Genomic DNA, 24,125 nt, shown 5'->3' with positions numbered 1-24,125 from the left:
CTTCCCCTTCCCCCGCACCATCTTTCTGAAAATTATTACAGATGGCCTCTACGCAAGACGCCAGGTTTGGCCAGAAGGACACATCAGACCAGAACTTTGATTACATGTTCAAACTGCTCATCATTGGAAACAGCAGCGTTGGGAAAACCTCTTTTTTGTTCCGTTATGCCGATGATTCTTTTACCTCGGCTTTTGTCAGCACCGTTGGGATCGATTTCAAAGTCAAGACAGTTTTCAAAAACGAAAAAAGAATTAAGCTGCAGATTTGGGTAAGAAAAATGGGGGGGGGTACACAAATCTTTTTCTTCTTTAGAAGCTTGTGTAATGACCATCATAGACAGGTCTCCATATTTGCACTCTTAAAAATAATGGTTTGTGGTTTATTGTTAAATCTGAAGTGGGTACCTTGGCTTAATCGTAATGTGTTGCCATGCCCTTCTCCTGCTGCTCTTCTTCATTTCTTCCTTCCTTTCTTCCTTTCTCTCTCTCTCTCTGTCTCCTTCTCTCACTCTCTCTCCTCCCCTCAGCTGGCAACAGGTTCCTTGACCTGCACATTTCCCTCTCCAGCTGAGCTGCCTAGCTCTTCAAGCAGCAGCTGCCAAACATTTTGGTACAGCAGCCAGGGATTCAGATGGGTGACAAGAGGACAAAAAGACAGCATTAAGCCAAGCCAAACTCGCTTTATCATCTGTGTGTGGGCCCCTGGCCACTGTGGGAAACGGGAGGCTGGACTAGGTAGAACTTTGATCTGATCCAGCAGGGTGCTTCTTACGTTCTAATGGCACCCTAAAATTGACTGCCTCACCTCATCTAATGGGAGGAGTGGCCCTCGAAAGGCCCCAGACCCAGGAAAAGGGAGGGCTTATTCTCTGCACCCACCAAAGTGCTGTTATGCAATTTTGTGCACCTGCAAGGTAAGGCACCAGTAGTAAACCACTCTTGCAAGATGTTGTTTTCTTCCCAAGGGAAACATGCAAGCCACCAGAAAAGAGTCTTAACAATGGCCATTGGGAGCAAGTGAGAGGGAGGGAGGTAAGAGAATTTTCACACAGCAGATGAATCTTTGCACAACTAGTGAGGGTCAACTTTGCACTAGTGGTGAGTGAAGGTCAACTGATCCCCAGTGTCCTCCTATACATGCTAAACCTCACTGTCTTCAGGGAGAAGACTTGGTGAATTCTTTCATGACTGTCTCCCCAAGAAGTCTTGCCATTGCAAAATGAATTTCCCTTCTGACTGCTGCATTTGATTTAGTGTTTTTGTATTCCGTACTTTGTGCTGCACTTAAGGCTAAAGTAAAATGATATGACTGCGGTACCCCCAGGGCTGCTAATGAAATAAGATATGAATCTTGTGAAAGTTGCTCTGTGAATTGATTTTAAATCAATTGAACGTGTTCTCCTCATTGCATAACTTGCAGTGACAGCTGCATTATTATAAGCGTGTAGGCCCCATGTCTGCAAGATCATAGTATCCTTCCACTGTATTGCTTTCATCCAACTGCTTTGGATGTTTGATAATGATGATTTTGTAATTGTGTTCTGTTTTGTCCTACCAAGAGTAGATCACTGAAATTAATGGACATGACTAACAAATTCATTCCTTTTGGTGGGTTTACTCTGAGTAGCACTGGATACAATTCAGGGTCTGTAATTTCCTTGGCATATCATGCAAATGTGTTTATTCAAAGTACAGTATATGTTCCCATTCCCCACTATTTGTACTAGTTGCTACATAGCCCACTATGAGGAGAGACATACCTTCTTTTCATTCATTCATCACAGCTTTATAGGAGAAGGACCATAATACAGTGAGAGAGCATATGCTTTGTATCCCAAAGGTCCCAGGTTCAATCCCTGGTATCTCCAGATAGGTCTATGAGAGACCCCTGCCTCAGAGAACCACTGCCAGAGTTTATCCTGAGATGGTTGCACCAGTGGCCTGACTTAGAGGAAGGGAGCTTTCCCTGTTCTTCTGTGTTCCTAGGTTTAAAGAATTGCAATCATACAGGGGGTGTAAAGATGTTTTAGGATGTACAGTGGAACCTCTGTTTTCAAGGTCTTGGAAGCTGAATGATTCAGAACCCTAACGTCGAAAACCCAGAAGTGAATGCTTCCATTTTCGAACGTGCCTCAGAAATCGAACAGCTTCTGAGGTGCGTTTCTCCATTTTCTCGATTGAAATTGCTGACCGCCTATTCCACCTCAGTTGACAAACCGAGGTTCCACTGTATTTCTGGGAGGAGATGAAGTTGGAAAGAGACAGCTTTGGTGGCCATCTGTTCTACTATTCAGGCTCTTTGAGAGGCTATCAGGCACCCTCTGTTGGAAAGTGTCCTCTGCTGGGAGGACTATCTAGTTCGGTGTAAAGATAAAGAAAAATAGGAGGGGGAGAGCAAGGATTTTTAGCATTGCCGGTCAGCAGCACCTGAGCAGCAAGCTGTAGCTGGCACACAGCTCAGCTGGACATAATTTTCCCTGCTATGGTGAGATGTGTTGCTTTTCTGTTTAAATTACAGTCATTATTTCTACATCTGCAGCTTTTATGCAAACCCATAGCCTCTGTTTTGACAATGCATTCATTTCTCCTTTTGTGGCGATGCGTAAGTGGCCAACTTAGAGGCAAGCATAGCCTGGACTGCCAGATGCTAGGAGCAAACCAACGGGGAAGACTCTCTCTCTCTGATTTTCCGGTTGTGAGCTTCTGGCTGGTATATCTGGTGGACTCAGGGCCGGCCCTACTATTGGACAGGCAACCACCTCTGGCAGCAGAAGCTGAAGGGACAGCAGCAGTTTACCTACCAAGCAGTTCCACTTAACCTCCCTTTCCTTTCCTGTCTGTTGGGAGACCTGTGAATTCCTGGGCTCCCTAAACTAGCCTGCCACCATCGCTGGTGTAGATTCAACTGCGATTCTTATTAGCATTTGGCTGTTGGATGGAAAAGATGCATCAGTTTGTCCTTTGCCTCAGGCAGCAAAATGTCTGAGGTTGGCCCTGGTCAGAAGTACTGCAGATCTGATCCAATATATTGGTTGTTACACTCTTAAGACCTAGCCTAGGGACACATCCATGAGCTCTACCTGAGCAGAGGCTTCCCTGTTATCTTCTTTATCAGAAATGATGGCACATTCGCAGTGAAATTTCATCTCTTAGCTCTCCTAGCTCTGAAGAGCAAGGCCTACCAGCTACTTCGTGAGGTGGCCACCTCAAGGATTCTGGATGCCACGAAAGGGCAGCAAACTGTTAGATTATTAAAAAATATATATTGTTGTGTTTTTACTGCTAGCAAGGAGGAGAGGTTCTGGTGTTTTTCTGCTCCAGGTGCCAAATAACTGAGTTGGCCTAAGGTACTTCTTTACCTTGACGGACAGCGTGTGGGGGAAGATTTGGCACTTTTTGAAATAGACACCTTTCCCCTCACTCTGCATGGTGACAGGAAAACGCACCCAGCTTTAAAAGCACTGTATTCAAGCTGGAAATGAAAGGTTGGGAATGTAATGAGAGGCTGTTCCTTTGCAGCTGCGGCTTGAATTCAAACCAGGGCTGCAAAGGAGGTAAGGGTGGTAGTTCAGGCATGGAGCATCACTTGTGCATGCAGAAGGTTCCAGATTCAACCCTGTCCAGGTAGGGCTGGGAAAGTTCTCTGTCTCGAATTCTGGAGAGCTGCTGCTAGGGTCAGGATGCTGTCAGCGGCTGGTTACCCAGGAAAGTATAAAGACAAGGAAAAGTTTCTTACCATCTTTTTTTATTTCAATCTTTACAGAGAGAGGCTATAGAACTCAGCCTCTTGGATAATGGTGTTGTCTCAAGTGAATCTCCACTCCCTGTTTCTCCCACTTCCTCATTCCTCATTCTCTTTTTTATTTTTTTTAAAAAATTTGATACTTTATTATTATTTATTTATACAACAAGAAAAAAAGACACACACAAAAACCACAAATACCAAATTATACGCAAATTACAAAAATAACCATAGACACATAATTTTCTTGGCAAACAATAAAACATCTATTGGTCTTAACACTAAAGACCCAACTTCCCGTCTATTCCATATTTCAAATTCATATTACTTATTGCCAATACACATTTTTTTTCATAATTAAACTTATTCTCAATAAATCTAATTTCTTCTATCTACCTAGCAACTATTACTGAAGTTCCTCGAATGCTGCAACAGAATTTAAACTACTATATTTATTTTTCAGATATTCTTTGAAAGCCTCCCATTTAGAAACAAATTCCTGTTTTGATTTATTCTTTATTTTTTTCTGATAAACCATCTAATTCGGCATATTCTGTCAGCTTTTGGATCCAATCTTGTATAGAGGGGATTTCATTACTCTTCCATTTTGCTGCGATCAAAACTCTTGCTGCCGCCGTCGAATATAAAAAGATACCCTTCCTCTTTTGTGGAATATTCCTCATTCGTCATTCTTATTGTCTCCTCTACGGGTGCTGCTACGTGCCCTCTGTCTTTGAGCTCTTTGCTCTCCTACTTTTAAGGCTCACCGGGTATCAGGAGATGGAGGGTCTGGAATGCTTGTCAGCTGGGTGTTGCTCTGGCTGTCCCATGATTTCCCAGCTTTCCCCCTCATCTGCCTCTAAGCTGCTACCTCCCTCAACCTCCTGTTGTAAATCTGTACTGTCTTCCTCTTCCTCCTCCCTGGAAGGGTCAGGATAGGGAGGCGGTCTCCGCCATTCCTCCTCTGCCCAGTCCCTGACAGCCAGTCAGTGCAGGCAGTACTGAGGTAGATGGATCAATGGTCTGTACTGGTGTGGGACAGCTCTCTGTGAAAGGATGAACTGGTAGTACACTTAGCATGCAGCCCTGTTTAGGGAAGTTTTTAATGTTTGATGTTCTATTGTGCTTTTAATTCTGTTGGGAGCTGCCCAGAGTGGCTGGGGAAACTCAGCCAGATGGGCGGGGTATAAATAAATAACCTAATAATAATTTATAGCTTTCAATTTGAATAACCTGATTACCTCTGACATCAGGAGCTTGGCAGGTGGTCCACTTGCACAGGGTTTTAGGTCTAGTTATTTGGCTGCATCCTGTCCCCCCCCCCCCCCCGGTACAAATGCACTGTTAAGCAACTCCATCAGAAAACACCATACTTTGGGGTTTACAGTGTTTGTTATGTTTTGCAGACGTCCTTACTCACTTTCCATTGCAATGGAAAACATGTTACAATTGCCTCTGCTCCTTGATTTGCATTGGCCCCTCTAATCCCTGGCATAAAACTCATCAACTTCTCAGGAGGGAGTTTAAAGAAATGATCAAAGGCTCTGGGGTGGACTCTCTTTGATCACTTGGGTGAGCCATTTTGGAATGAGTTAACCCAGGAATTGAGTTGACACACAGCTCTCCGTTTCTGGGTCTTAATTTGAAGATATGGAAGACTCTTTTGCAAGCAAGGCTATGCTTGCTGCTTTGAAATAACTCTGCGGAGACTCTCAGCTTTGATAATTGAGCATTCCTATTTAAGCCAGTAATGACATTTAAATATCAGCATGGCTCTTTGCATGCCTTATAATAGAGAGAAATGGAAAATAAAGCACCAATACAAAATTATTTCTTTAAAAAACAGGAGAAGCAGATAAAGGCCAGTTGCCACTGGAGTCCTTTCTCAACATCCTTTGGCAGAGGATTCCTCAGCTTTTGATTTGGTTAAGAAAGCCCAAACTTTTTTGAGGAGGGAAGAAAGAATTCCTTTAGACAGTGTGGGCAGAAACTGATAAGAGGTGATAGGTGCCTTGCATAGTGTAGTAGGATGAATGTCAACCTTGACAATCTTTGCACTCTGGAAAGCATAGACATTATTTCTTTATAGCATGCGTAACAACATGTGGCAAGCCAGCCATATTCTTTCCCAGGCTATGCCATTCCCTGCCCCAAGAGTAAATCAACATTCTGAGCTCATCGAGCTGCCTTGGGGCTCTTCCAGACTAGAGGGGTTTTTGGGGGGAGGTGTGTTATGCAACTTTTCATTGATGCAATAATAGTGTTGGTGGTGGATTTGTACTTCACTATCCATGTAGCAAGGGATGCGGGTGGTGTTGTGGGTTAAACCACAGAGCCTAGGACTTGCCAATCAGAAAGTCGGCAGTTCGAATCCCCGCGACGGGGTGAGCTCCCGTTGCTCGGTCCCTGCTCCTGCCAACCTAGCAGTTTGAGAGCACGTCAAAGTGCAAGTAGATAAATAGGTACCGCTCTGGCGGGAAGATAAATGTTGTTTCTGTGCTCTGCTCTGGTTTGCCAGAAGCAGCTTAGTCATGCTGGCCACATGACCCAGAAGCTGTACACCGGCTCCCTCAGCCAATAAAGCGAGATGAGCGCCGCAACCCCAGAGTCGACCATGACTGGACCTAATGGTCAGGGGTCCCTTTACCTTTTTATCCATGTAGCATCCTGCTTTGTTAATTGTTCTACAATGTTCCCCTAATGTTATGGCGTTATTGCTTGTCTGGAGGGGTACTATAGTGTAACGAGTGCACCCTCTAAATGTTACCTAAACAGTTTTGAACAAATGCTCAATAAATAGCAATCAGCATCCTAAACCGCTCTGCAAATAAAATGCTCAATAAACAGGTCATCTGGAAGCAACCAGAGCTGCTCTTCCACTTCCAGCTTTAAGCAGAACAGCACTGTTTGAGTGCTGTTAAATAATCTGCATCTGGAAGTCCCCGGAGTTGATACCTGGCTTTGCTTATTTTCTTCTTCTTGTCTCAGATTCATTCCTCTCCCTCCACATTTGTATCATGGCTTCAATGACAAGCCATTAGCTTAAACTGCCTTGAGTTTTTTTGGCAAAAAGGTGATATCGAAGGGCAGTAAGTAAATACATAATGTAAGAAGGGGAAGGGGCATTTTATTTCCCACTTGGGGTCTCGCCTGCAAACAAGTGATGCTTGCCCCCAACCCCCCCTGAGCTGGCAAGTGGCCAAGTTGAAAGCTAAGGTCCAAACCGGGGTGGTCCATTTTCTCTCTCTCTCTCTCTCTCTCAGGGATAGTGGAAGAAATTCGATTCAGTTTGCATGCGAAGGCAAAACTGCCCAAATAGCGCTTCTGAAAGCATGTGAACCGAAGCACTAATATCAATCAAAACTTGCACACCTCCAAATTGTGCAATGCAGTTCTCCAGCCAGGCAGTCTATACAAACGTTATGCACTAAAGCCGTGCACTAAATTGCATATATTAATGGGAAAAAAAATTTTAAGAATGCATTATATAAGAGGAAATTGCTTCATGTAGAACTGCATAAAATGTGTGGATTGGAGAAATTCATTTTGTGTGTGATTACTTTTATATTTTTAAAAAATGATGCGGGAAAAGTGTGAAACTCAACCCATGATTGGAAAAATGAGAAGCTGTGGGAAACTGCAATAGACAGAACTGCCCATCCATATCCCTTAGGTATTGCTTTGGTAACCGGCAGCCTTGTGGGACGGCTTTGATGACTGGGGAGAAGGGGGTGGTCTGGATGAGGGTGTTTAACTCTTTCATCACATGTCTTTTCTCCGATGTACCCCCCCCAAGCAAATAGTAGCATTGGCAGGGTGTGTGGGTGAAAAGATAGGTACTGTGTTTCTGACTCCCTTCCTCCCCCACACAAATACTGCAGAATTAGTAGCTTGGGAGTGGAAGGAGAGGGTTAACCCCCACCATTTCCTGGTCTTCAAAGCAACCCAGAAGGCCTTCTAATTAGCAAAACAAAAACAGCAGGAGATCCCAATGGCAGATTTCCTGCACCATCACAACTGGTTTGGTTGTGAGTTAATTATATTTCAACATTATAGTGAGTGAAATTTAATTATATTTTGGGTTGTTTTTTTAATTATTTTTAAAAACGATAACCGCTATAGCAGGTGTGTCCTTTAAACTCTTTGGGTTCTTCATTAAGGTGTTCCTTATCCCCTCACCTGGTCATGAAACATTGGATCTACTTAAATCTTACCTGCTAGATAGGTACCCTGAATCAATTACTAGGGGAATGAAAGTGGAAAAAAGAACTGACAGTAACTTCCTGTTTTTCCTCTCTCTCTTTTTCTCCACAAGGAAAGCACAACCCCAAAAAGAAATTTCATAACTGTAGCTTAAGAGAAAAGGGTCTGGTAGTTAATTTCCCCTGTGGCAAATTCTCTTTCTTGGTCTTCTATGGTTTCCTTTCTGTCCAATTTGTGTTAATTTTCAAAGTACCTTGTGCAGTACCTGCTCTTGTTTTTCTCTTGTTAATTATCCGAGGCGTCGACCAATTGCCATTTTTCCCCACAAGTCTTCACAGAGGGCCAAATGACTCAACACAAATTAAGTATCTACAGGATATTCATGGAACAAATTTTCTTGGGACTTTTATCACATTCTTATGCAGCAGCAGCAGAACTGATGCATCTAATGCATGGCTGGTGCTGGACTTCAGGGGGCTCTTGGTACAGTAGCACTGATGCCCACCCAACACCCATCCCCTGCATGCAACCACACAGCATGGGTAAAAGGCAACCCCCTCTCACCGCCATCATTACCTGCCATCCAGGTGAGGTAGTGCCACTTCTGTATCGGAGCCAGACTTGGCAGGGCTTGGATTAAGACCTTTAGAGGCCCCAAGCACTTAAACGATTTTGATGCCCCCATATATATCTACTTCAATATATAGGGAAAGGTAAAGGGACCCTGACCATTAGGTCCAGTCATGGCCGACTCTGGGGTTGCAGCTCTCATCTCGCTTTATTGGCCAAGGTACAGCTTCCGGGTCATGTGGCCAGCATGACTAAGCCGCTTCTGGCAAACCAGAGCACCGTATGGAAATGCCATTTTCCTTCCCACCAGAGCGGTACCTATTTATCTACTTGCACTTTGATGTGCTTTCGAACTGCTAGGTTGGCAGGAGGAAGGACCGAGCAACGGGAGCTCACCCCGTTGCGGGGATTCGAACCACCGACCTTCTGATTGGCAAATCCTAGGCTCTGTGGTTTAATCCACAGCGCCACCCGCGTCCCGTACTTCAATATATAAACAATAATAAACCGTAAGTTAAAATATTTTTAAAAATGAAACGAAAAGTACAGTAAGATGGAAAAGAGCACTTATTTTTGTAAACTTCCACTTTATTTGTATTTGAAAAAAGTTCCCCTGCTTTTTTCTAATTGCAGTCTTTGATCAGATCCTTGAAACTAATCTTTCATGACACAGCTGCCTCTATACTTAGTAGAGATAAGGCCATCCGGCCTGCTTTGTTGCATAGTTTTTCTCTTGGGATTTTTAATATACTTCAACTGAGAAAATGAATGCTCAGTTTGAGCAGTTTGCGACCATTAATGTTAAAAATCCAGCAATGGGAAATTTCTGTGGTGCCCCCCTTGCCTTGATACCTTAAGCATATGCTTATTTTGCTTAATGGTTAATCTAGCCCTGAGCCTTGGCTCTCAGCATCTTAGTTTACCCCAATACAACAGATCTGTGGAATCTATAGATTTCTATAGAGCAATATAAGAGAGCTTTAGGGCCCATTCAAAGCATCAATGGCCAGCAGTGGAACATATGCCCGTGCTGCCCAGGGTGGGCGTGCTCTCAAGGGGGGCACGGCCCAGAGGTTGCCTTCCCAGGCGTGGGAAAGCCGCTCGGGTGCCCAGAGTGGTGCGCGCTCCTTTCCATCGGGGGTGGAGCAAGTTGCCCAAGGCGGACATTCGGTGTGCCGCTTGCCCACAACTTCCAAGCCTCCCCCAAGGTGTCAAAACAAAAGAGGAAGGGGGGAATGTCACCTGCAAAGCTGCTCAGCTCTCCCCTTACCCCCGACAGCTTGGGGTAGGCTTGGGAGTCATGGGCAGATGGCACGCTGAATGTCATCCCCCTCAGTGAGGGCACCCGGGGTGATCTGCCTCCACCCCCCCTTCCTATGCCCCTGTCAGCGGCACCCACCCATTGCCACGGGGGTGTTCAGCAGGGGGATGGGTGAAGAGTGGCAGCATGGCCGGGTCAAGCTAGTGAGGAGTCGTTCTAAGTCCCAGAGGCCCCTGACCAGTGCCTGGCTGGCCTGGCTGACCTCTGGTTCTGGGCCGGATTTCACATTGTAGCAATTTTCATGTTGTAGAAACTGTGCAGTAGGAAAAGAGCAAGTCAGCCTTGCAGGTTAGCTCAGTTGGTTAGAGTGTGGTGCTGATAATGCCAATGTCATGGGTTTGATCCCTGCATTGATGCATATTCCTGCAGTGCATTGGACTGGATGATTCATGGTGTCCCTTCCACCTCTATACTTTTTTCCAGCTTTATAATTTACATTTGTATTCAATTTGTAATCATAACCTTACACATATAGGATTCCCTGAATCCACCCCTCCATGGCTTCTGTTATTAATCTGTTTTCAACTGCATCTTAGAATATTCTCCATTCTTTCTTAAAATTCCCTTTTTTTAACCATAGTTCCTGTTACATTACAAGTGTTTCTACATTCCTGCCAAAGTCTTCAGTTGTTTACAGTGTTCTCCAAGGTAACTTATAAATTTCCCCCCATTAAAGTTTCTGTCTTCTTGGTTTCTAATCTTCCTGGTCATTTTCACCATTTCGGCATAGTCCATCATCTTTGTCAACCCCTCTTCTCTGGTTGGGACTTTATCTTCTTTCCATCTCTGGGCCAAAAGTATCCGCATTGCTGTCACCAACGATGCAAGCTGCATTGCTACACTCGCTTATGTGGGAGTAAGTTCTTCTTGTCAGCTGGGAAGAAGCAGTGGGGACGACTGCCCGGCTCCTGTACACAACCATAAATCTTCCCTGTGTTAGAAGCATTCCCCCGTCACCAGATTGCTCTCCAATTACCTTCTCCACCAGCTGTGGTTTTGAGCTGCCTAATGAACAGTGATATGTAGAACCAGCTAGGAACTGTTTCCACTCACCTCTGAAGGCTCCTGAGGGTAGGCCTCTGAGGGCGTTTCGTGCCACAGACTAATTATACTGGAAACAACAGTTCTGGAGGTGGTGTCCGTATCAGGTAATTATCATCATCTTCATGAAACTACACTTCCCATGCTTCTTTGAAAGAAGCCATCACCACTGAACTGATGTAAAACAGATGTGTCTATGGTGTGTGTGTGCATGTGTGTACACCCACAACATGCACAAAGTTAGTAAGCAGCTGGAAAAATATTTCTTGTAGTAGGATCAAGACATGTGGAAGCCTGGAGTTAATTTTCCATGCTCCATCCTCAAAGGTCTTTCAGTCTCTTGATTGTCTCCTCCGTTGTAAGTCCACAGACTTGATACATTTAACGTTTCTTCTGATGGCATTGCTGCCAAGAACTAACTAACTGTCTGTATTGCAGGGCAAACCTATCTCCAATGCTTTGCAAAAGGTGAATTCCTTGTGTTGGCACAAAGTTATTCTTTGTGGCATCACAACAGTAGCACATTGATGGGACTGTGTTTGCATTGGAGAGAGACCATAGTGCCATAGTAACAAACATGCTTTATATGCACATGATCCCAGGTTCAAGCCTTGGCATTTGAAAAAAGGACCAGGTGATGGGACGCTTATTTTGCAGAGTCGCTGAAGTGCTGCTGCCAGTAAGAATAGGCAATATTGCTCTAGAGAGATTATTTGTCTGGCCTCTTATAAGACAACTAACTCTCTGTGTTCCTGGGACATGGCAGGTTCTAAAGCAAGGAGAAACCGACAAACCCAGGAATGGAGGAGAAGTTTGCTCTTTCTGTAAATTTTAACGTAAACTGGCCTAATTCACAACTCCTGAATGAACCAAAAAGCAGCTTTCCTTCGAAATTCAGACCTCTCCAAATTTTGGGGTATAGTTCTCCAAGCAAAATAAAGAGGTATATTAGGTAGGGTTGCCATATTTCAACAGAAAAGTTGTTGAGAGGGTTTTTTTAGTTCTGCCCAGAGTTGTTGAGCTATTTTTTTTTTTGCAAAATCGCAAAAATATATATGCCATTTTTGAGTTAATTTTATGGCAAATTGGCAAAAACGCCACTGCCAACATGGGCTGCCGTACATGCTGACTGCAGTATTACAGATATGTCCAGGATATCTCGGACATATGGCAACCCTAATATTAGGAAAATGTGTCTATGCAAATGTGCATATTGGTGGAAATAGTGTACCGGAACACATTCTAGAAGAGGAAATTGCCTTCATAGATCTGTATGTTAGGAGTGCACGGAAACAGTACTTTTTCACGAAGACACACAAACACGTGTTCATGAACTGATGCAGAAATGGGGTGAACTCAGCTTAATGTTGGAAAAACAAGAACCCGGAAAACCTAGAAAGTGACACATTTATCTATCCTTCCACCTAGTGTAAGTAGTAATTAAACAGTTGAAATCATGTTCAGGAATGTGATTAAGCCAGAGATGACTGACTTTCATGTTCTGATAGTACAATGGTACCTCGGGTTACAGATGCTTCAGGTTACAGACGCTTCAGGTTATAGACTCTCCTAACCCAGAAATAGTACCTCGGGTTAAGAACTTTGCTTCAGGATGGGAACAGAAATGGCACAGTGGCGGCACGGCAGCAGCGGGAGGCCCCATTAGCTAAAGTGGTGCTTCAGGTTAAGAACAGTTTCAGGTTAAGAACAGACTTCCAGGACGAATTAAGTTCTTAACCCGAGGTACCACTGTATTGTTTATTATCTACCATAACAAAGGGTTTTATGTCTCTTGGGTGATTTAAAATAACTTTACCACGTGCTGCCTTTAGGCTGGAAGTATTAAGCAATCTAAAAATAGATTGTCAACATTTTTAGTTGTCTGTTCAGAGGAGCTGAGAATTGTTGTCTCTGGCCCACATGCTGTATGCTTAACTCTGCCTGCTCCAATGTGTTGCATCCCATAATGCCTTTGGGTCTTTCAGAAGATGCATATGAACCTGACAGAGTCCCATGGAGAATCCAGTGAGGCAAGTCATGAGCAGGCAGGTTAATATTGGAAGTGCTGCCTGTCACTGACTTGCCAGTATCCTAACACTCCTAGTGCACTCTGACTCATTAAGATCTGCCGCATCCATTAGGAAATTTCTAATGAACCTCGGAGAGCCTGGCCTTTGGAAGCTGCAATTGTCTGGAGCCGCAATGACTCATTATGAGATTCAGAAGTTGGTTTCCCTGGCAGGGTGGGGGTGGGGAGAGGGAGGGACAAATACAGATCAGTCAACAAAACGTTCAGAACCGGACCTTGCCCACTACAAACTGTGGGTGGAATTCACACTGGCCGTTTCCTAAGACGGGAAAAGGGGAACAAATTATACCATGTCAAGTCTGCTCATACACAGTTCGGAAAGAGATAATAACACTGCTGCATTAATATTGACCGGAGTTTTGCCAGTTGTTTCTGACAGGGTACGATTGTTGTTGTTAGTTGTTTAGTCGTGTCCGACTCTTCATGACCCCATGGACCAGAGCACGCCAGGCACTCCTGTCTTTCACTGACTCCTGCAGTTTGGTCAAACTCATGCTGGTAGCTTCGAGAACACTGTCCAACCATCTTGTCCTCTGTCATCCCCTTCTCCTTGAACCCTCCATGGAGTACAAGTAGGTTAGGGGAAAAACAATGCTGTCCAGGGTTGTAAATACTGCGGAGAGAATAACTGGGTGCAGTCTTCCCACCTTGGATCAAATCTATGCTTCCAGGTGCCATAAGAAAGCTGCAGAGATAGTGCAGGATATGATCTCTTTCAGCTTCTGCCTTCTGGAAGAAGGTACAGGATTATAAAGACTAGGACTAGCCGCCTGAGAAACAGTTTCTATCCAAATGTGATTTTGGTTTTAAACGCAGTGTAAGGTAGTCTTTATGTGAGTATATTGTATTCAATTATCGGGTATCAGAGTTTTTAGGGGCTAACCAGGCTGGGATAGCTGAGATAGAAGGCTTGTGGATTTTTGAATGTCTGATGTAGATTTTTTCAATTTCGTTGTTCTGTAAAGGACAGTGACAATAAAGATTATAGTATCGTAATGATTACATGGTCTAGAGTGCAAATGGGCAAGGCTTGGTTGAGGCTAGAAATACTGCAGTTTCACAGGACAGTCTTTGGCTGGCTCTAGGTTCAGAACAATCATGGCTCTGAAGCGGAACGAGTTCAGTCTGCCTCCAACAGAAATGCTGGAGGAAAGGACTTTGCCTTGTAAACTAATCTTCTAAGGTGTGGGGTGAAGGAGTGAAAGAGAGTGGTTTAGGAAAGGACCATGCCGGTCATCTAGTCCGATCCCCTGCAATTTTTTTGCCCAACATGAGTCTTGAACTCATGACCCTGAGATTAAGAGACTCATGCTCTACAGACAGATCTATCCCAGCATTTGTATAATAATTCCTTTATTCAGCGCTTTATACAAAGATAAGTTTTAAATTGCAAAAAAAAAAAAACCAACCACACATGATAATGCAGCCAACCATACAATAAAATTAAGAGCGATAAAACCAATCTAAAACATCTGGACAAACAGAATTGTAGACTTGTAGAGTCAGAAGGGTCCCCCAAGGTCATGTAGACCAACCCCCCTGCAATGAAGTGCAATAAAGAGGGTTGAGTCTGAAAAAAATACAGTGATTAAAACGTTTTGCTCTACTTATTATGGTTGATATCCAGTGTTAGTTATACTCAGAGCAGACCCCCTGAATTACTTAAGGCCACAGATTTCAGTGGGTGTATGCACAATGAGTGGGATGTGGGTGGCACTGTGGGTTAAACAACAGAGCCTAGGACTTGTTGATCAGAAGGTCGGTGGTTCGAATCCCCATGATGGGGTGAGCTCCCGTTGCTCGGTCCCTTCTCCTGCCAACCTAGCAGTTCGAAAGCATGTCAAAGTGCAAGTAGATAAATAGGTACCGCTCCAGCGGGAAGGTAAACGGCGTTTCCGTGCGCTGCTCTGGTTTGCCAGAAGTGGCTTAGTCATGCTGGCCACATGACCCGGAAGCTGTACGCCGGCTCCCTCGGCCAATAAAGCGAGATGAACTCCGCAACCCCAGAGTCGGCCACAACTGGACCTAATGGTCAGGGGTCCCTTTACCTTTACCTTTATGCACGATGAGTATGGCTTAGTTGGAGGTCACCCTACCTGCAGCTCCCCGGATGTCTGCCTTTCCAACAAAGATGGGATGGTGATACCTGTGGCCCTGCAGGTATTGCTGGGTTACAAATCCCCGACTGGGTCTTATTGGAACGGAAGTCCCCATCCCTGTAAGCAAAGAGCATATGAGGAGTCTGACATTTCTTTCTTTTTAATTTTACTGTTGTGGGGGGAAAGTCTTTTCCCACCAGGTGAGTATCTGTCAGCAAAGGCCTTCACCTGGTTCAAGGCAATGTTCAACGTTCCCTTCTGTGCCACAAGTCTAGATGGCAATGCATCCATGCTGTGTTCCGGCAGTCATAAATCTTTCCTATAGCAAGTACATCCATCTTGGCTTGGCAATGTGTAAAGATTTCAAATTAACCACTTGCTACTTTAGATATAAATATTGTGGAAGAAAAATAAAACCAACAGTTAAGTCACTGTCAGCAGTTTGGAGAGCTAATTAAGATCTATTGCAGATGCCAAAGAATTACAGGAGCTCAAAAGGATGTTTTATGGAGACTTTGTAAAAAGGCAAGTGAGAAAGCTTCACGATCTTGACAGGTATTTTGGAAACAGGAACTAGCCTTCTCACCTCATTTTTAAAAAAGTTTCAAGTCAGGTTTTCTCCATTTTTCCAATATTGTAGTGTTATAAGCTTCTTATGCCCCCACTCCATAGGATTTTCATATTATTGAATTGAATTTATTTATTATGGTCGGAGATCAGCTTATGAAACTACAATCCCAATCATATTAGAAAAGAGAACTAGGTGTAGGGAAAATTATTCAGTTCCCAGAATTAGTGTCAACCACCTATATGTTTCCAGCTCTACAACAGCCTTTATGAGAAGTCGGGCTGGGTGATATATCAAAATTGGTATGAAGTTCAATTGTGATATTGGTTTCATAATTTTTGACCTGGCAATATATTGTGAATCATGATCTGTGGGTGGGTGGGTGTGGGCATGCGCGCGCTATGCAAAAATCACAATGTGGGGGAAACCATGCAGCCAACCAATGCCTCTACATAGCTCTATCCTTATTTCAGACATTGTGATATATCAGTATATTGCGATGTTTAGCTGGTGATAAATCACAATGTTGAAAACCAGATATTGCCCAGCCCTACTGAGAACTGGACAGATCATTCTAAAAGTGGCTGCCCCATAAGACTGTTTGAGGCTGCAATCCTGTACCCATTTACCTGAGAGTAACTCTCGTTGAACTCAATTGGGCTTGCTTTTGAGTAGACATGTATAGGCTTGCATTGTCAATGGCTATGCAATACATTCCATGTATGTTGTTTGCAGCCTGTTTTCTCAGGGAGAGAAAGTGTCATGAAATTGGAGGGCAGATTTTGGTGCAACACTATCTCTACTGCACCTGAGGGCAACAGCCTGACTTAGGAGGTGTAGGGCAGCCTACATGACACCCACAACTCTGTTCTTAACCTCACTACTCTGCCAGGCACCTGCTCATGCCACCCACTCAAAAATGCAGCATTGACAGTGCCAGCATGCATCACACGACCAAGACATCCACAGGTATGGCACCCACTGTAGTGCATGGCTTGAGCTGGCTCTATCAGGGGCCTTTCCTAATGGCACTGTGCTATGTTTGGGAGAAGGTGCCTTGGTGAGATAGTAAGCCAAGCCAGACCAGCAGCAAGCAAGTCAGTGTGGTGGAGTGGTTAAGAGCGGTAGACTTGTAATCTGGTGAACTGGGTTCGCGTCTCCGCTTCTCCACATGCAGCTGCTGGGTGACCTTGGGTTAGTTACACTTCTCTGAAGTCTCTCAGCCCCACTCACCTCACAGAGTGTTTGTTGTGGGGGAGGAAGGGAAAGGAGAATGTTAGCTGCTTTGAGACTCCTTCGGGTAGTGATAAAGCGGAATATTAAATCCAAATTCTTCTACTGTTCATGTGCCAGCTCAGGAGGTTGGGAATAGCTGGGACAGAAAAAGTGAACACCCAGAGAGGCTCAGGAGAAATGCCCAAGGAGGCTCACACTCTCCAGAATCAGCTGCCTCACCCTGCCTTATGATAGGGCCGGCCCTAGCCAGAATTGCCAGAGCAGTTATCCTTCCAGTATTTACTTAGTCACTCCTCACACAAGTGCATTTGAGACAGATGACAATGCACGGATATGACTCAGGCCTTTAGCTGGCAGCTTCCAATATCCGCTGTTCTCTCTTTGTTCTGCCCACTTGCTGCAATGGGAATAATTACTTTTATTCTCTTGATGGAGCACGGCTGCTAGGCTCCACAGCAAGTGACTGACTCTGCTAAAAATTGCTAATTCCATTTGAGAGGAAGTGATGAAATCCTATTCTAGTGAGGAGCGGCTGTTCTCAAAATGATGTTGGGTGCCGACTTTGGATGTGTGTGTGTTCTCATGTGCACAAATTGCACCCTTTGATTCTAGAGGAGAAAGAAAACTGCCGGAACTTCCTGTCTCTGAAGCCCAGCCACTGCTTTTCTGGGCAGACTGGGATGGAAAAGGTGTGATCTGCAGGCTGCAGAGGAGGAGCTTCAGGCTGGAGGAGGGCACTCAGGACTGTGGCTGCAGCAGAAACATCACAGATAGTTGCTTATATCAAGTCAGATCATTAATCTGTCTAGGTCAGTATGGTTTGGACTGGCAGGCAGGAGCTCTTCAGTGTTTCAGACAAGTGGGGCCCTTGGAATTTTCCCTATGAAGCCATGTGAATGCATAGAGTTGAAGCCCTCATAGATAAGTAGGTGAATGAGGGAATAATGAAATATTCCCCAACAGAGGATGACCCCACCATGAGTTCAGAACAAATACAACTAATAACAATATGGATGGCATCTCACCAGCGTGATTTTGACCCAATGGCAATGCATTTCCTAAGCGGTAAATGCATTCAGTCTAAATTCCTTATGTTAAAATAGTGACAGGATAATTCACAATAATGCTTGGATATCAGACCTAAGCGGAATCTCTTTCCTGTAGAACAAAGTGCAAGTGTATTTATAAATGAAATAGGTTTATAAGCAGCTATTTTTGAAGCTGCTGTGATTTCGTAAAGTGTAACAGCTGTGGGACCAACAGCCCGTGCCAAGTATGATGCACCCGTTCATACAGGTGGGAGAGGACACACACAAACCCCCTGGGTTGTCAGCCCACTGGTGACCATGCATAGGCTGACAAAAGGTCCAGGTGTTGTTGGAGTCCAACTCTCATCAGTCCCAGCCAACATGGCCGACAGTCAGGGATGGCAGGAGTAGTAAATTGTCCAGTGACGGTCATTGTGTCATACTGCAGCCACTGGTGTGGTGGCATGCTGGTATATCACTCAAAAAGCATCTGTTCCACAATACAACAGTACAGGTAATATGTAAAGCTAATGAAATATTTCCCACATTCAGGGGCAGCCCATCCTGTTTTGCCGCCTGAGGCAAAATGTGAAAGTACTGCTTTTCACCCCCAGGCCAAAGACTCACTTACAAGGTGTGACGTTAACATATGAGAGTGCTGGAGGTGAAATAGTTAAACAAGTTACCCAATCAGAACTCAGGGGGGTGGAGTTAGAGGGACTATAAAACCAGCTCTAGGAGGGGCGAAGGTAAGAGTTCGTTGGGAGGTTGGTTGGGGTGGGAGTGAACTGGGATAGAGTCTGTGGGTAGGTTGAGTTAGTGTAGCGAAATAAGCTGAGTCAGGATCAGTTAGGGGCTAGGAAGACAAGTAAATATCTGAGAAGTGGTTTAGTGAGTGAGAGCAGGTAGCGGAAGTTATACGTCTGGATAGGCACTCCATGATTGTAATTGACCGATACCATTTATGAAACCACACACTTGTTAAACTGCAATAAATAAACAGAAGTTTATGTTCCATTTTAACCCTGACTGGACTCACTATTGTACCACGTAGGGCCTGGGTGGTGGCAGCGAGAAATAAAGTGGTGGCACAGGGATCAATAGACAGTGAAACGTCCGGGGACGCTGTGTGATTGCCAAAGAAGGGTACTGTGATTGTAGCTGCTCCCACTTTGCCAGAAGCCATGGTCGTTATGTGACTGATGCGGCAGCAGCGGCAGGCAGGGTCCCCATGGCAACACCTCCTGGTAGGATTCTGCCACCACTTCAGTCCACCTCATGGGCAGGCCAGCGCTGCTCATGTCTGGGTGCACCTCAGATTGGGAAAGCCTGATGTAATATGTATCAAGGACATTTGACTCTTGCATTGGAAATCTCTGGGTTCCCCTCTCTCCTACTTAAAAGTTGGGGAAATCAAGAAAAAGGCCAGAGTGTGTTGTATCCTCAGCCAGCTACTTTTTCAATCAGCCGTGTTGTTTTTCTCCATTTGAATTGGCAGCTAGCGTGCTGTGCTAGTTTGCCCTATCAGTAATGCACTCTGAAATGCTGCTGCTTAGTTAGCATTAGGAAATCCCTGCTGTCTCCAAGGGGTAGATTTTGGAAATCAAAGGAAGCTAAAAGAACTACAAACGGAACAAGCTGAAACTGGAGCAAGTCTGCAGGAGAAAACCCATTTCAGATTAAACACTGATAAATTATGCAGGTCTTCTCTGGATCATTTCCTTCCAAGCTACCCCCCCCCCCCCGATCTGGGTAGCATGCCAATGGGAGATGTCAGCCCATCACAACATCACAGTTTTAGGGTTTGTTCTTTTTAGTGAACAGGATAGATACTGTGAGTTGCTACATGCTTGCCTTTTATAGCTTCGAGACTTGGATGCTTTCCACCTTGGTCCTTTGAAACCTCTGCTGTACAAATAATGACATACGCGTCGGCAGCTAACTGTGCAATCCTAGGCATGCTTACTCAGAAGTAAGTCCCATTGTGTTTAGCATTTCTTGATGATCAGGGCACACAAGTAGACAGAACAGATTCAGCGCTCAAGGGACCTAGAGACCTAAGGAACAATTCCTGCTTTTAATACCGTAGCTTTGACTCTCACAATGAAAGCTGCATTGGTTGGTCGGTGATTTAGAGTTTCTTTCTTTCTAATTAAGAGTTATTGCAAACATGCTGGATTTGGATAGATCTGCAAGTGTTCAATAGTGAGTATCTAGGACACAGTTTCCGCTCTACCCGTGGAAAACATGAAACTACTTACTGTGTCACACCATCGTGAAATCAATTGTTTACCCTGCTTACCCTTGAAAATAATTGTTGCGGCTGGTTCCAAGCAGTGCAGTGTCCTACAAACGATGCCATCAGTTAATTGACCATATACGAAGGTGGCTTTATAAAGGAAAAATATTCATGCTGACATTTTATTGAATTTTAGTATTGCTTATGACAATAGTCACAGCCTTCTTGCTCCCCGCCTTCCCTCTCAGACACTCCCACTATTCTGTACATAAGAACAGAATAGGAAGCTGGCTTATACAGTGTCAGACTGGCGCTGGCCTGTCCAGCTGAGAATTGTCAACACTGACTGCCAGCAGCTGTCCAGGCCAGGCACTCTCCTAGTCTTACCTGCAGATGGCTAAATTTCCTTGGTGGCTAAATCGAGTAGTAATCCCATCTGTATCTCATTTTGTGGCAAGGTTTCCCATCCCGAGCAATGATGTGTGCTTCTTTTTGAAGAAAGCTTTGGAAAGGGATTTTTGACAGATTCATTCTTGAGCGTTTAAAGATAGCATCAATAAATAATAGCAATGTTTTCGTCTTAAGTTAAATGTGAATACTTCCCAAGACTAAATGATGATGAAGACTGACACATTCCCAGTTTAGAACACAACTAGGTCATTCTATTTCTAATCTTGGATCGAAGCTGGTTTAGGGGGAAGCGCAGCCTGTCATAAGAAATGACAGGCTAGATGTGGGTTGTGGCAAATGCCATGTGCACACCACTTACCAAACCATCCATGGGAACACACTGGATGCAGAATAAAGGGGAGTGCATAGAGTTCATGCTTGGAGAAGATCAAAGTTTGGCTGGGCATCTCCACTTAAAATGATCTCAGATAGAAGGACCCTAAACCATTCTTAGAAATCTGCCAGGGCATGTGTGGGTTTAGAACAGAGAAACTTCCTGCTTCCCCCATAAGCCCTCTGTACATCTCAAAAGAAAAGATAACTCCACCCTCAAGACTTAAGGGGTCAGTGAGTGTTCCTTGGAAGAATCATGAACACCAGAAAAAGACCTCAATGGAGCCACTGAGACCATGGGCACCACATTGCTGACTCCTACTTTTGACAGTCCTGAGCTAGTTGGACCAGTGGTCTGATGTGGAGCAAGCAGTTTCCTCAGTATTGCTTTTTAGAGGAATTGGAGCTCTGAAGTGGGGGTTGTTCTTCCCCAGCTTCCAGCAACAATTCAGGGGCAAACTTTGTTCCACAGTAGTAGATCTTTTGACTGTCTTTTCAGACCCAGATACACACATTATGACAGGGATATCTGTCCTGAAGAAACACAGGGGAAATGATCATCATATTCTGAGAGTTTCTTTCCTAATATTTATTCCACATTTCAAGGGCCTTAGAAAGCTGGGTCTGTTGTGTGAATGGAATGGTAAAATCCAGGTCACGTATGAGTTAGCTTTCTAGCTTATAGTCGTCAACTGGAAATTCCCCCACTGGAAAATACCTCAAGAAAGATTGTTTTGGGATGAGGTGGAGCTTGGCAGTTTTGCATTTCTTTCAAAGTTTGGTTCAGATATTTTCTTAAAAGATTTTTGTCCGAGCTGGCAAACAAGCAGAACTCTCACCAAAGTAGTATGGGAGGAAAGCCAAGTTGCGGGGGGAAGAGAGTATTTCACCAGGGAATTACCCTTGCTAATTTACTTTACAATCCAAGAGCATTGAAATGACTAGATCATCAAAAGAAAGGCAGCATGATCACTCTGAACCAAAATCCGGAATATTTTGAGCAGCACTCTCTGAATTTTGCAGTCCTGACATTCTCCGCGGCAAATGACAACATTAGTCTCTGCTTAAACAAGGTCAAAGGAAAGGCCCCAGTTCAATTACTCATTCCGGGTTTTGTGGATTATGCTGAAAGTCTTTCCGTGTTCTTAATCAATACGCTGCTTATTTTTAAGGCTTTGATTGATTGAGTCGTTTTCACATCTACGAGTTTTTAAATTGGGTGCAAAAAAAAATGCAGCAACAAATTGGATGCAATGTTTTGAACTAAAGAGGAAAGCAGCTATTTGAGCCTGGCGAAATTGAGGGGCATGGGGAATGGAGTGACATTTCTCAAGCCTTCTTGCTTTGAAGAAAGGCAAATGGAAGAGGAATAGTTTGGAGACAGCAGCATTTCTTCTCCCCAGGGCTACAGACAGGTGAACTAAAATGGAAGAAACAAGCACGTAAGAACATAAGATGAGGCTGCTGGATCAGTGGCCCATCTAGTTTCAGCATCCTGTTCTCACAGCGGCCAGCTGGATGGCAGTGGGAAGCCTATAAACCAGGCCTGAGGACAACAGCATTCTCCCTTCCTGTAGTTGCCAACAACTGGTGTTCAGAAGCATCATGCTTTCTCTAACTGTGGCCATCATATCCATCACGGTTAGCCACATGAGGCAGCAGTTGCATCTCCATCCATCCTATCTAGAGCTAGATGCAGCTGACAACACTACACAACCCATTTGCATGGCTTTATTAAGAGTACCCTGGTAGGATATAAGCTTTACATGACTCAGATTCTTAAGCTAAAGGTAGCCTTGATTTTCTGGGTGGATAAGAAATCAAATACAGTGGTACCTCGGGTTAAGAACTTAATTCGTTCTGGAGGTCTGTTCTTAAACTGAAACTGTTCTTAACCTGAGGTACCACTTTAGCTAATGGGACCTCCCGTTGCCGCCGGAGCATGATTTCTGTTCTCATCCTGAAGTGAAGTTCTTAACCCAAGGTACTATTTCTGGGTTAGCGGAGTGTGTAACCTGAAGCGTCTGTAACCTGAGGTACCACTGTAATAATAATAATATATGTATTTTTGCATGAAAGGTTTTCTAATATAATGTAGTTTTGTATGTTATTTTCATCACAAAAAATTGTACTTCGGTTTGCTCCAGTCAAAGTGTGAAATTGATACTTTTGCATTGAAGCGTGAAGTTAACAATTTTCTCCCCATCCCTAAACCCAAGTCTCTCGCCATAGAGCAAAAGTGTAAATTCCGTTTTCGCACATCACCCCCAAATGCCCCAGAAGTGGGGATGTGAGCAACTTAAGCATCTGCTTGCTGGCCCTTTCTGCAAGTGCAAACAGGCCTTCAGGGTCCAACATCTGCCAAAGATCTCAGCAAGCTGCTGTTAGTCAGGGTTGACTGAACGGGGCTGGCTACATCATGGACCAGTTTGAATCTAAATAGAATGTAGCTTCTTATCAGTGCCATTTAAATGACCTCCTCCATGCTAATGTGATTTGTAAGGTGGATCCTGGAGGTGTTTTGCAAAGGCTGGAAGCCATGGGCTTCTTCCATTAGAATTATCACCAAAACATCATTTATGTACTTTTCATCTTAGAGTGTAAACAGCACTGAAATGGAGGAGGTGACCTGTTGTTGCCACTAAGATCCTGATTGATGCAGATACAGCAGGCACACCAACATCTGGAGTCCCAAATCTGGGATATGTGTCTTCCTGCTCATCCTCCTGTGTGAGTCACATGACCTGTGCAAGATCACGGAGCCCAAAAGATGTGCTTTGGGGGGGGGGTTGCGACCTCCCCACAATTGCTTCCCACACCCCGAGGTGAGATCTCAGTGCAAATTTGTGCAAGATCATGGCACCCAAAAGGGCAATTGTGCTCTTGTACAAGAAAATGGGGTGCCCCTTTTTTCTGGCATACTTGTGGGGTATGGATACAGGCGACTCTCAACTTACATCGGGTTTTCATTCCAGGGTGTGTAAAGCCAAGATAACATGTGGTCAAAACACATTGTATTCAAGGGGGGATGGGATTCCCAAAGTCTTTTTTCTTGGTTTACTGCCCCCTTCCCACTCCCTTTTCATTTTTTTTTTTAAATTGCCAAGCTTGTAAAGCTGAATCCGCTACGTTAAATGCACGTAGGCTACGAGTTACCTATACTTTCTTGGTACTTAATTATGGGTGCATCAAAGGAACAGGGGAGT

General features: G+C 44.3%; 1 protein-coding gene across 4 annotated transcripts in view; it reads left to right on the top strand.

The window, feature by feature from the left end:
• The window catches only part of RAB3C (RAB3C, member RAS oncogene family), a 102,110-nt gene that overhangs the window by 9,614 nt on the left and 68,371 nt on the right, over nucleotides 1-24,125 (top strand). For all 4 annotated transcript variants that reach the window (XM_081930005.1, XM_081930004.1, XM_081930003.1 and 1 more), the window contains exon 2: nucleotides 42-269. In XM_081930005.1, coding sequence (XP_081786131.1) covers nucleotides 42-269 — 228 coding nt within the window. The remainder of the gene's footprint in view (nucleotides 1-41; nucleotides 270-24,125) is intronic.

This window comes from Podarcis melisellensis (genome assembly GCF_964234715.1).
Source record: "Podarcis melisellensis genome assembly, chromosome: 11".
Lineage (NCBI taxonomy): Eukaryota > Metazoa > Chordata > Lepidosauria > Squamata > Lacertidae > Podarcis > Podarcis melisellensis.
Note: the sequence above shows the minus strand (reverse complement) of the source record. Positions and strands in the feature narration are given on the sequence as shown.